At 42.8% G+C, this 14,802-nt stretch overlaps 1 protein-coding gene across 1 annotated transcript in view; it reads right to left on the bottom strand.

Annotated features, from left to right (window-relative positions):
- The window catches only part of LOC141273763 (protein ELYS-like), a 112,975-nt gene that overhangs the window by 94,739 nt on the left and 3,434 nt on the right, over positions 1-14,802 (bottom strand). The window contains exons 2-7 of the mRNA XM_073686101.1: positions 11,030-11,159; positions 10,289-10,542; positions 10,027-10,207; positions 4,680-4,887; positions 356-469; positions 132-213 (exon numbers count right to left, since the gene is read on the bottom strand). Coding sequence (XP_073542202.1) covers positions 132-213; positions 356-469; positions 4,680-4,887; positions 10,027-10,207; positions 10,289-10,542; positions 11,030-11,159 — 969 coding nt within the window. The remainder of the gene's footprint in view (positions 1-131; positions 214-355; positions 470-4,679; positions 4,888-10,026; positions 10,208-10,288; positions 10,543-11,029; positions 11,160-14,802) is intronic.

Consider the following 14,802-nt stretch of genomic DNA (forward strand, 5'->3'; position numbering starts at 1 on the left):
GCACTCACCACCCCCCCCCAAGCCACCGGGAAGTAAGGAGGGTTCAGAGCTGTGAGGTGCTCTACAGACAACTTGAGAATGCCCCCTTTACATTACAAACCATACAGAATAAAAATATACAGACATCTTACCTCATACATAATTTGTCCTGATGGTAAACGTTTTCTGTCCCCAAAAGCCAACTGCAGCAAATGAAAGCTTAAATCTCTACCACTATAGTAGAAAAGATTAAAAGGTTATGATGAGAACATAACTGGAGAGCTAAAGAAATGACAAAATACAGAACTCTTAATTTTGAAATGTAAAATAATTTGGGGAAAGGATGCAATGTTAGTAATTGGATTTTAACAATTACCTTTGACTTGTTTGAACAGCCCAAAGGTAACAGCAGTTTCGGGGGTCATTCTCAGGTTCTTGAAAAGTGACGGAGAAAACAGGAACTCTGCCCCCTTCAATTTGAACATGGTATCTGAAAAAATATATATATATACACATTAAGTCATTAAAATGTCCTACACAAAGCGACATACAATTATGATTTATCCCAGATGATAACTGCATGCAGAGCTGCTATAATAACACATCACGGCTTCTGGATATCCGGCCTGTACAAACATGATGCAGCCCACCACACTAAGCGCCGGCAAGCACATTTCACACCGGTTAAAGAGAACCTGCCAGCAGATTTTAGTCCTATAAACTAAAGGCATGGCCATAATAGCACGGCGATGCTGATTAATATGATACCTGGTGTGAAGGGATGCGCTCAGTGGCTGCTGATTACTCATCTTATAAAGTTTTCATAAAATGGTGTCTTGTGCTTCAGGACAGGGCGTGGGGGCTGGGTTGTCTTCTGGTTCTCCACCCCTCCACACCAGACTCCTCTATTTCTGGAGCAGGTAACAGATTATTCAGGGACTCGCATACTTTATAAAATTCCACAACGCAGCCATCACTGCATATGCAGCGCCTCTGACGCACACAAGACGTCATTTTCTGAAAACGTCATAAAGGTGAGTATTCAACAGCCACTGAGCGGATCCCTTCACATCAGGTATCAGTAATCAGCACCACAGTGCTATTATCGCCATGCCTTTAATTTAAAGGGCTAAATCCTGCTGACAGGTTCGCTTTAATCATTGTGGTCCGATGTTTGATTGAGTCTGTAGCAAAATATCAAAGTGCTCTACATAGCGCCTGCAGTGAAAATCATTTTTGGTGCTCATTCTGGTTTTTCCAAATTCTCAAAATCATTACATTAAAATGTTCAGATTTTTTAACCCCTTTCTAACATTGTGCGTAATAATACGTCCCTGTGCCCTGGACCTTATGGACCAGGTAAGTATTATTACTTCTCGGCGATCGCGCCCACACAAGTTGTGCAGCCGCGGTTGCCGGCGGGTGCCAGCTGATACCTGGAACCCAGAGCCAGGAGCAGTGTCCGCACCGCTCCCAGCACTTTAACCCCTTAAATGCTGCGATCGCAACATTTAGCGAGCGAGCAGAAAAACAAACGCCGCTCTGCTCTTGAATCGGAGACCCAGTGACATCATTGCCATGGTGTGGAAAGAAGGAGAAAGAGCCACAGGTACAAAGAGCCAGGCACCCAAATATTTGTATTACAAAAATATATAACATTTTATTGAACAGAAGTTTGACAAAAAGACATTAGACCACACAAAAAACATTAAAAGCATTTAAAAAAGGAAAGCAAAACCATGTGAGGGCGTAATATCCCACACATGCACCAACAGGTTAACTAGAATAGAAAAATCAGTCATCATTCAAGACATGTGTCATAGTGACCATAAAGAAAGTCATAAATAGCCCAAGATAGAAAAGTACATGATCATAAGGTTCAATAGTGAATGACTATAAAGTGCAGTAATATATAGAATATTGATACAATACAAGGTGCATAAATAGGATCAATCAAAAGAGAGGAGGACATCTAATAATATCGCCTAAACATCCTGATCATAATCCTGATCATAATGTTAATCATAAACCATCTACTATGCAGGCACTCAGAGTTCAAAAGTATACAGAGTGTAATATAATAACTGTATGCGCTATTAAGAGGTCAAAGTTAGTATACCTGTTGTGGTCACCCACGCGTATCGCTGCCCACTAGCAGCTTCGTCAGGGGTCACATGACTGTCGGCTAAAATATGGAAAACTTATAGCTCTCAAAATATAGTGATGCAAAAAAACAAAAATGTTTTTTAGTGTGTGACAGCTACCAAAGATAAAAACCCGATCTAATCACTCACACCGCATGAGGAACGGCGTAAAAAATTAAAACAATTCTTCATCTGCTGCTTTGTTCATTCTGCCTCCCAAAGATCGCAGTATGGCTCGGCTCACATTTATCCTGCGCTCTGTGCTGAGCGCTTACGCTAGGGCTTCCATGTAAGTATGCGATTCAGAAGGAACCCCCAGCGGAAGATTCCCTGTAATGAGGCAGATGGAGGCACCGTGGACGCCGTCTGGCCTGTGATCCAACATTGTCAGTCTTTTTATTAGGCGTGCATAAAAGTGCCGTCGGGCACAGTTTTGTTAACGACTGAAAAACAGGACACAGCTAAACAGAGGCCAGACTGAGTCCAGAGTAAGGCCGGTTTCACGCGTCTTGATATTTCCGGTAAAGGAAATACTGGTACCGGAGATAACCGTGTCCGTGTGTACCTGTGTGACATACGTGTGGCAACTGTGTGCCGCATCAGGAGCACACGAACTGGCACCTGGGAATCAGTGGTAAAGTTAACGCTGTTCCCAAGCGCTGGGTGATCAATGCTGCCCTCATCATTATCCCATGCCGATGCATCAGCACGAGCAAGGAACAATGTTGACAGTAGTATTCTGCTTCCGGTGTGTCCTGGTGTAAAAATAAAATTTTACATTCAAATAGCCAAGTCAGGGCCCCTTCCCTTCCGAGCCCCACCATGCCCCTTAACAGTGGTTTTCCCTCACATTTGGGGTATCTGCGTGCTCAGGAGAAAGTGCACAACAAACTTTGGGATCCATTTTATCCTGTTACGCTTGCAAAAATGAAAAAAAAAAAATTGGGTCTAAAGTAGAATGTTCAGTGTTTTCTTCCACATTCCAACAATTCCTGTGAAGCACCTGAAGGGTTAATATATGTATTGAATGTGGTTTTGAGCACCTTGAGGGGTACAATGTTTAGAATGGTGTCCCTTTTGGGTATTTTCTGTCATAAAGGCCCCTCAAGGTCACTTCAAATGTGATGTGGTCCCTAAACAAATAGTTTTGTAAATTTTGTTGTAAAAATGAGAAAACACTGGTCAACTTTTAACCCTTCTAACAAAGAAAAATGTTGGTTTTAAAATTGTGCTGATGTAAAGTAGACATGTGGGAAATGTTATGTATTAACTATTTTGTGTGACACATCTCTCTGATTTAAGGGCATAAAAATTCAAAGTTTGAAAATTGCAAAATTTTCTAAGTTATCGCCAAATTTCGAATTTTTTCACAAATAAACGTAAATCATATCAAATAAATGTTACCACTATCACAAATTGCAATATGTCATGAAAAAAAACAAATCTCAGAATCAGTGGGATCCGTTGAAGCGTTCCAGAGTTATTGCATAAAAGGGAGACTGGTCAGAGTTGTAAAAATTGCGCTGGTGATTAACGTTCAAACAAACTTCGGGGGTAAAGGGGTTAAGCATTTCCCACCTCCCATTGGCTTTCAATGCAACTTGGACAGAATAAAAAAAAATATATATATATATAAGTCTTGAAGTTTACCACAAAAAACTGGGAAAATGTATTGACTTGGATATAAGCCTAGGGTGGGAAATGCAGCAGCTACTGGTAAATTTCCCTATCCTGGTGTGCATATCATCCTCATCCCCAATCCTGGTATGCATGGCCCCCCATCAATGCACACATGAAAAAAAATAACACACTTCTACTCACCTTCCCTCTGCTCCAGTGCTGCGTCCTGTTCTTCCAGCAGCTGATGAGCGCATGACGCCACTGCCATGCGCCCTCAGACGCTGAGGTGAGCTGCCGGGATATTCACTTTTCTCCACGCCGGGACTATGGGCGTGGAGTGGAGTGAATATTCATTTTCTTTAATAGCGCAGTGTCAGTCGCAGCAGTCTGTTTCCTGCAGCAGCTCAGCGATACGGTGTGCTCCAATAGCATGCACAGAGGATAACGGAGCCAGTGGCTGCGACTGACAGTGTGCGCTATTAAAGAAAATGAATATTCACTCCTCTCCACCCCCATGGGCGTGGAGAAGAGTGAATATTAATTTTCTTTAGCAGCAGGCACACATGGTAGCTGCAGCAGCCGGCTACCGACTGTGCACCGCTCTTCCGCCGCAACCTCTCCCACCCCACAGCCAGAATGTAAGTATATACTCGAGTATAAGCCGAGGGTTTTTTTTTTTTCAGCATAAAAAAAAATGTGCTGAAAAAGTCAGCTTATACACGAGTATATGCAGTAGCTTTGAAAAAAATCATTATATACACATTTTAATCAAAGTTATATATTAAATTACTATGTACAATAATGTGTGGCCAGAAAAAATAACAATTTTCCCTAATAAAACAAGCTTAATACAGCCACGTGAGGGAAAATCTTGAAATGTATCTAAGAATGAAGTAATGCATTTGAATATGGAAAAATAAACAAAACTTTACTTACTCTCGTCTTAAAGTTTTCATGTTCCATAAAGAGAGGTATCCATCAGAGAATCCTACAGCCAGGTGATTAGTTCTACCTATATAGCTGACTGTGGTGACCATGGCTCCAGAAGGTGCAAGCAGCTGAAGACCTATGTGTCGTCTCTCTCGATTAGCCGCTTTTCGGAGTTTAGGGATTTCTGCAGGTATCCCACTAATGACTTCAAGGTCTATAAATAAATTGACAGAAACAAGCATTTCAACATTAAAAGGGGTTGTCACTAACACCTTCTTAAAACTAAACGTTCAGCCCTGATAAAAAAAACAAACAAAAAAAAACAACTTGTACTCGCCTCCCATGCCGGCTCCATTCCAGCGGTGTCAGCACTCGCGGTCCCGGGTCTGTGATGCGGTGGAATGACCTGTGATGCCCGGCGCCCAATCAGTGCTGGCGTCAGAGTCCCGGCCTTCAGACAAACTAAACATGAAGAAGAAATCTGGGATCCTCCATGTTCAGTTTGTACGAAGGCGCAGACTGACGCCAGCACTGATTGGGCGCCGGGCATCACAGGTCATTCCACCGCATCACAGACCCGGGACCGCGAGTGCTGACATCGCTGGAACGGAGCCGGCACGGGATGTGAATATAGGGGTTTTTTTATTGGGGGGCCGAACATTTCGTTTAAGGGGTTGTCCCAGTAGTGGACAACCCCTTTAAGTCTATTTGCCTGTAATTACATAAGCTGTCGTGTTTGTACATGAGGAACAAACATTTGTTACATTTCCTCTCTGATTTTCAGTGGAATAAGTTGTTAAGTAAAGACTAGCTATGATGTCTCCTATACAGACATGAGGGGCTCCTGCTCTCCTGCCCCTATGCAGAACACAGAGAAAAGTAGCATGGCTATAATACAGCAGTACAACCAGCAGTAAGGTGATATAAAACACATTTTAGCTGTGGTTTTTTTTTTCAGAGGGAATGGCGAGTTTTGGAAAAAAAAATCTCATCACTCTCAGATCTCACTTCCAGCATTTACAGTCATTACAAGGGCCAGGAACCCCCTGGAAAACCCCTAGGAGAAGAGCTACGCTGTCATGTCATTACATCCAACACAACCTATCCCAGGTACAGGGAATAATACCAACAGCCGCAGAACGTTTGTTAAAAGGGAAAATAAAAAAAACTACATTTTAGTCAGCTCTTCAGCCACTTTATCAGGAGGCAGCAAGTTAAACATGCAAAAAGCGATGAGCGGTTTGTAGTATTGATTTCAGCGTTGGTTATAGAATCAGTGACCACTTAAAAGGAGTTTTGAATAACAATTGGGAATCTGAAAAAGGTCTGTCCGTATTAAGAACATTGGAGTAAAGCTCGCTCCTAGATACCCATTTTGTTCTGAACGTTTTAAAATGCCCAAACTGAAGCAAAACCGAAGTCCACCCTCGCCACCTCCCTGCACCATCTTGATTTGTGCTTCTCCTTACACCAAGTCTCATTATGTCCTACCAAAAGACAGATCCTGCAACAAATATAAGGACAGGAGGGAGGAGCGGAGGGTAGAAAAACAATAGGAATATTTGACACATATTACATCGTGCAGTCTGTCCTATCCATTTTGGGTCTTCTCTATGCTGATGTCTGACTAATTCCCAAACTAAGTGAGCAAGTGCTATAATGTGTAAATGAAAGATACCACTGCAGCAAATCCCTCGCCTCTCTTTACTGTTTTACACTAGATTAAATTTACTTCTTCCCTTAAATATATTACGGTTTCTTTAAATACAAGTTATACAATATTTTAATAGACTTTCTACATTAATTCTCTACAGTTTTCAATACCTCCATTTGATGTAATTGAATAGAAACCTTTAATTTGCCTAGTGAAAGTCAGTCTTTGTAATACAAGACACATACGGGCATAGCTCATAACTACAGGTGCTTCTCACAAAATTACAATATCATCAAAAAGTTAATTTATTTCAGTTCTTCAATACAGAAAGTGAAACTTATATATTATATAGAGTCATTACACACAGAGGGATCTATTATATAGAGTCATTACAGACAGAGGGATCTATTATATAGAGTCATTACACACAGAGGGATCTATTATATAGAGTCATTACACACAGAGGGATCTATTATATAGTCATTACACACAGAGGGATCTATTATATAGAGTCATTACACACAGAGTGATCTATTATATAGAGTCATTACACACAGAGGGATCTATTATATAGAGTCATTACACAGAGGGATCTATTATATAGAGTCATTACACACAGAGTGATCTATTATATAGAGTCATTACACACAGAGTGATTATATAGAGTCATTACACACAGAGGGATCTATTATATAGAGTCATTACACACAGAGTGATTATATAGAGTCATTACACACAGAGGGATCTATTATATAGAGTCATTACACACAGAGGGATCTATTATATAGAGTCATTACACACAGAGGGATCTATTATATAGAGTCATTACACACAGAGTGATCTATTATATAGAGTCATTACACACAGAGTGATCTATTAGAGTCATTACACACAGAGTGATCTATTATATAGAGTCATTACAGACAGAGTGATCTATTATATAGAGTCATTACAGACAGAGGGATCTATTATATAGAGTCATTACACACAGAGGGATCTATTATATAGAGTCATTACACACAGAGTGATCTATTAGAGTCATTACACACAGAGTGATCTATTGTATAGAGTCATTACACACAGAGTGATTATATAGAGTCATTACACACAGAGTGGTGATTATATAGAGTCATTACACACAGAGTGATCTATTATATAGAGTCATTACAAACAGAGTGATTATATAGAGTCATTACACACAGAGATCTATTATATAGTCATTACACACAGAGTGATCTATTAGAGTCATTACACACAGAGTGATCTATTATATAGAGTCATTACAAACAGAGTGATCTATTATATAGAGTCATTACAAACAGAGTGATTATAGAGTCATTACAAACAGAGTGATCTATTATATAGAGTCATTACAGACAGAGGGATCCATTATATAGAGTCATTACAGACAGAGGGATCTATTATATAGAGTCATTACACACAGAGTGATCTATTAGAGTCATTACACACAGAGTGATCTATTATATAGAGTCATTACAAACAGAGTGATCTATTATATAGAGTCATTACAAACAGAGTGATTATATAGAGTCATTACAAACAGAGTGATCTATTATATAGAGTCATTACAGACAGAGGGATCCATTATATAGAGTCATTACAGACAGAGGGATCTATTATATAGAGTCATTACACACAGAGTGATCTATTTCAAGTGTTTATTTCTGTTAATGTTGATGATTATGACTTACAGCCAATGAAAACACAAAAGTCAGTATCTCAGTATATTAGAATACTTTATAACAGCTTGAAAAATGAAATAAAATCCGAAATGTTGGCCTATTGAAATGTATGTTCAGTAAATGCACTCAGTACTTGGTCGGGGCTCCTTTTGCATCAATTACTGCATCAATGTGGCGTGGCATGGAGGCGATCAGCCTGTGGCACTGCTGAGGTGTTATGGAAGTCCAGGTTGCTTTGATAGCAGCCTTCAGCTCGTCTGCATTGTTGGGTCTGGTGTCTCTCATCTTCCTCTTGACAATACCCCATAAATTCTCTATGGGGTTAAGGTCGGGCGAGTTTGCTGGCCAATCAAGCACAGTCATACTATGGCTTTTAAACCAGGTATTGGTACTTTTGGCAGTGTGGACAGGTGCCAAGTCCTGCTGAAGAATGAAATTTCCATCTCCAAAAAACTTGTCCGCAGAGGGAAGCATGAAGTGCTGTAAAATGTCCTGGTAGACGGCTGCGCTGACTTTGGTCTTGATAAAACACAGTGGACCTACACCAGCAGATGACATGGCTCCCCAAACCATCACTGATTGTGGAAACCTCACACTAGACCTCCAGCAGCTTGGATTGTGGCCTCTCCACTCTTCCTACAGACTCTCAGACCTTGATTTCCAAATGAAATGCAAAATTTACTTTCATCTGAAAACACCACCTTGGACCACTGAGCATCAGTCCAGGTCTTTTTCTCCTTGCCCAGGTAAGACTCTTCTGGCATTGTCTATTGGTCATAAGTGGCTTGACACAAGGAATGTGGCACTTGTAGCCCATGTCCTGGATACGTCCGTGCGGTGGCAGCTCTTGAAGCAATGACTCCAGCAGCAGTCCACTCCATGTGAATCTCCCCCTATTTTTTTGAACGGCCTTTTCTTAGCAATCCTTTCAAGGCTGTGGTTATCTCAGTTGCTTGTGCACCTTTTCCTACCACACTTTTTCCTTCTGCTCAACTTTCCATTAATATGCTTTGATACAGCACTCTGAACAGCCAGCTTCCTTAGCAATGACCTTATGTGGCTTACCCTCCTTGTGGAGTGTGTCAATGACTGCCTTCTGGACATCTGTCAAGTCAGCAGTCTTCCCCATGATTGTGGAGCCTACTGAAACAGACTAAAGGGACCTTTTTAAATGCTTAGGAAGCCTTTGCAGGTGTTTTTTAATTCTAATTTACTGAGATAATGACTTTTGTGCTTTCATTGGCTGGAGGCCATAATCATCAACATTAACAGAAATAAACACTTGAAATAGATCACTGTTTGTAATGACTCTATATAATATATGAGTTTCACTTTTTGTATTGAAGAACTGAAATACAATTTTTGATGATATTCTAATTTAGTGAGAAGCACGTGTGTACACAGCGCTGTAGCTATGTGCCCATCACATGACCAGTGCAAAATGTTTATCCACCAGAAGCAAACAATGAATATTACTAATAAAGGACAGCAAGCAGACATCTTAAAAACCACGAGGAATGAATACAGACAGTATATCGCAAAGGCACTAAAGAGGTTAATGGCATTATGTTGTTTTGTGAAATCATAAAGGGAATTCCAAATCAAGTAAATAGCATAATGCTGATATGTGATATGCCATCACTTGATCTCTGGGGCCCCAAACCAATTTGGGGTGGGGGGGGCGCATTTCAGGCTCTTAATTTTTTTTCTGCACAAAGGTGGTCGTGATATCTGAACTGTGCTGGGAAAGGCAAAGAGCCCCATCCACTTGAATGAAGAAGTGCCGCAGCAGGTGGCCTCACACCAATGTTCAGAAGGGAAAGGTTATTCCTAGGATTGTTGGGTGCTCTAGAGGTCAGACCCCTTGTGTTTATTGTGTGCTGACAAATCCTAGTAATATGCCATCAATTACTAAAATGTGGTCACCCCTTTAACACAACTTGATTTAGTTTTGTTAAAATACATTTTAAAAATCCTGATTTATTAAGAAAAATACCTGACGCTTCCAACTCATCTTGATTGCAAGAGATATCATCTAAACATAGATCAATAAGAAGAACATGCCCAACATCTGTAACCACAGCTGCCACGCCAAAGAACCATCTTAGACTCTGGTGTAAATGCTGAGTACTGGCATTGGCTCCGCCATCATTCACTAAGGGTTCAACAGCCGTTACCTGAAAGCACAAGAAAATATATAAATTATAACAGTTTCCCAAAAACGATAGAGCAAATCAATCAAGTTTAGAAGTGCTTACCGAGCCAGGGAGCGCCACTGCTTTAACAACTTTTGAAATGCCGACATCATACAAGCAAAGAACACTGCCTTCTGCTTCAAGCAGACCCACAAGAAGTCCTGTCTTCTTCTGCCATGAAAACTCTTTGACAGCGACAACAGTGGGAGGTCTCTCAGTCACTGAGCTAAAACAGTATGCAGAAAGTCTTTCACCCGTTACTGAATTGGTAACTTCAAGCTGGGGTCCACATGCGAGCCAAGCAAGCCCAGCTCTCCCTTTACAGAAAAGAGAAATAAATTACACACATGCACTGCCAACCTTTTCTGAGCCTATAACTTCATATTTGTAAAAACAGATTAAAGATATAAGTTTTTACAAGATACACTGGGCATATGCCCCCACAACAGAGAGTTAGCTGCATAGTATAGGGGATAACTGTTAGATCGGTGTAAGGCAGGGCTCGCACAACTGTATTTCACAGTCCGTATATGAAGCACAAGGTCCAAAACGTACCGCTTCAGACCCGAGGCTGTAAGCTAAGGTTGGGAAGCCGGCCACGAGGTCAGGCGATGCAGCCCGTATACGGACCACAAGATACGCTTGTATGAACTCCACTTTAGTCCTACTTTTACCCCACCAATCTAACAATCATCACTTATCAGAAAAGATTAAAGAAGACTGGAAAAAAAAACCTTTACCATTCATTTGGTAAAACAATGAGCAAACAGACCATCGTTCTATTAGATGTTACATATCTCTTACCTGGGGTAAACTTTGCACGCAAGACAGATTCCAGGTTAATTTCATCCTCCTGGAGAGCTTCTATTGTGGTCTCCGGAAATTGCAGCAAGCTGCTAGTTACTTGGGCCTCAAGATTCGGCATCTTATTTTTCTTTCAGAGGAAAAACAAGAATTTGAAATTAAACAAAGTAAATGAAAACACAGTAATATTACACCAGTATATTATATATATAAGCACAGAAAGGACACTCCAGTCATATGCACCCATACACAATACAGGTGCTTACATGGCCAATAAAAACATGCTAGATTATTTCCCATAATGGGCCACTTTGCACTGAAAGGTATAGTCACCATATACCCACTGAACGTATGCCAAGCAGGGCTGTGGAGTCAGTAAGCCAAACCTTCGCCCCCTTGATGTCCGTCTCCACAGCACGGCCTCACTGCTGAGCGTGTACATAAAGTGCAGCACAGATTCATCTCACCTAAGCAGAGACCCTTACATCAGGAACAGAACAGACATTTATAGGACATTTCACAACTTTCCCAAATTCTTATGAAAACATTTACAGCACATCCTGCATTGTACTACTGTACCCAATTTATTATATATTTTAGGAATCGGTCCATTTTATACCGACTCCGACTCCACAGCCCTGAGGCCAAGACAACAAACTTGGTAACAACCTATGGATTTATTTTGTCCATACGCTTGGTGTATTTGCAGTACATGCAAAATATACAGTGTTACAAACTTAAGGAAAAGTCTTTACATATGCCACCTATTCAAGGCTTCGTTGACCTTTAGCCATGATTATAACTGGATACAATTTTGATTTTACAAAAATCTTTGCCGAATAGGCATAAAGGGCGAATTCTGAAAACCTGCGCACTTGATCTTAGCAATCAGACTCAATTTCTCAGAAATGACAAATGGTAAGGTTTTTAATATTAGAGTTAGGACTGTCCCATAAGGGTTGCCGTGAAGTGGCGGGATGGCTTTCACATTATTTTGATCAAAATTATGTTAACTAAATACCCTTTATTATTTATTATTATTTTTGCACTGTGCGATTTATACATCTACTTTCAGTTATTTGGGTATTTTTCTTGTTCTTGGTTTCTCTAAATTTCTCAGAAGCCCATATGATAATTAAGGAAGCAAACTAGTTGCTATAGCAATTATTCCATTGCACCAGTTTTCCTAAATCTCTGTCATCTCTGAATCCGGCGGTCTTACTTTCCATTACTAGGTACAACATTTCTTTTAAAAGGGAGAAAGAAAATGCAAATCTGAAACTCCCTGCTGCGCTGCGGGGGGCACAAGCCACATTCTTCTGCCAGGTGCAGCAGCTGAACTCAGATTACTGTACCGTGTCTCCCATCAGTAATGTGCTATTTCATCTATTTATGGAGATCCTGTACATTACAACATAGATCAGAGACGTCAAACACACAGAGGGCCAAAATGAAAAACGTGGACAATGTCGCAGGCCAACCAGTATACAATATGGGGGCCCACACAGTCCTCCGTACAGTACAATGGGGCCCACACAGTCCTCCACACAGTACAATGGGGCCCACACAGTCCTCCACACAGTACAATGGGGCCCACACAGTCCTCCACACAGTACAATGGGGCCCACACAGTCCTCCACACAGTACAATGGGGCCCACACAGTCCTCCACACAGTATAATGGGGCCCACACAGTCCTCCACACAGTATAATGGGGCCCACACAGTCCTCCACACAGTATAATGGGGCCCACACAGTCCTCCACACAGTATAATGGGGCCCACACAGTCCTCCACACAGTATAATGGGGCCCACACAGTCCTCCACACAGTATAATGGGGCCCACACAGTCCTCCACACAGTATAATGGGGCCCACACAGTCCTCCACACAGTATAATGGGGCCCACACAGTCCTCCACACAGTATAATGGGGCCCACACAGTCCTCCACACAGTATAATGGGGCCCACACAGTCCTCCACACAGTATAATGGGGCCCACACAGTCCTCCACACAGTATAATGGGGCCCACACAGTCCTCCACACAGTATAATGGGGCCCACACAGTCCTCCACACAGTATAATGGGGCCCTCACAGTCCTCCACACAGTATAATGGGGCCCACACAGTCCTCCACACAGTATAATGGGGCCCACACAGTCCTCCACACAGTATAATGGGGCCCACACAGTCCTCCACACAGTATAATGGGGCCCACACAGTCCTCCACACAGTATAATGGGGCCCACACAGTCCTCCACACAGTATAATGGGGCCCACACAGTCCTCCACACAGTATAATGGGGCCCACACAGTCCTCCACACAGTATAATGGGGCCCACACAGTCCTCCACACAGTATAATGGGGCCCACACAGTCCTCCACACAGTATAATGGGGCCCACACAGTCCTCCACACAGTATAATGGGGCCCACACAGTCCTCCACACAGTATAATGGGGCCCACACAGTCCTCCACACAGTATAATGGGGCCCACACAGTCCTCCACACAGTATAATGGGGCCCACACAGTCCTCCACACAGTATAATGGGGCCCACACAGTCCTCCACACAGTATAATGGGGCCCACACAGTCCTCCACACAGTATAATGGGGCCCACACAGTCCTCCACACAGTATAATGGGGCCCACACAGTCCTCCACACAGTATAATGGGGCCCACACAGTCCTCCACACAGTATAATGGGGCCCACACAGTCCTCCACACAGTATAATGGGGCCCACACAGTCCTCCACACAGTATAATGGGGCCCACACAGTCCTCCACACAGTATAATGGGGCCCACACAGTCCTCCACACAGTATAATGGGGCCCACACAGTCCTCCACACAGTATAATGGGGCCCACACAGTCCTCCACACAGTATAATGGGGCCCACACAGTCCTCCACACAGTATAATGGGGCCCACACAGTCCTCCACACAGTATAATGGGGCCCACACAGTCCTCCACACAGTATAATGGGGCCCACACAGTCCTCCACACAGTATAATGGGGCCCACACAGTCCTCCACACAGTATAATGGGGCCCACACAGTCCTCCACACAGTATAATGGGGCCCACACAGTCCTCCACACAGTATAATGGGGCCCACACAGTCCTCCACACAGTATAATGGGGCCCACACAGTCCTCCACACAGTATAATGGGGCCCACACAGTCCTCCACACAGTATAATGGGGCCCACACAGTCCTCCACACAGTATAATGGGGCCCACACAGTCCTCCACACAGTATAATGGGGCCCACACAGTCCTCCACACAGTATAATGGGGCCCACACAGTCCTCCACACAGTATAATGGGGCCCACACAGTCCTCCACACAGTATAATGGGGCCCACACAGTCCTCCACACAGTATAATGGGGCCCACATAGTCCTCCACACAGTATAATGGGGCCCACATAGTCCTCCACACAGTATAATGGGGCCCACATAGTCCTCCACACAGTATAATGGGGCCCACATAGTCCTCCACACAGTATAATGGGGCCCACATAGTCCTCCACACAGTATAATGGGGCCCACATAGTCCTCCACACAGTATAATGGGGCCCACATAGTCCTCCACACAGTATAATGGGGCCCACATAGTCCTCCACACAGTATAATGGGGCCCACATAGTCCTCCACACAGTATAATGGGGCCCACATAGTCCTCCACACAGTATAATGGGGCCCACATAGTCCTCCACACAGTATAATGGGGCCCACATAGTCCTCCACACAGTATAATGGGGCCCACATAGTC

Source organism: Phyllobates terribilis, unplaced genomic scaffold (assembly GCF_046119375.1).
Source record: "Phyllobates terribilis strain yellow unplaced genomic scaffold, ASM4611937v1 Scaffold_5__5_contigs__length_657084704, whole genome shotgun sequence".
NCBI lineage: Eukaryota > Metazoa > Chordata > Amphibia > Anura > Dendrobatidae > Phyllobates > Phyllobates terribilis.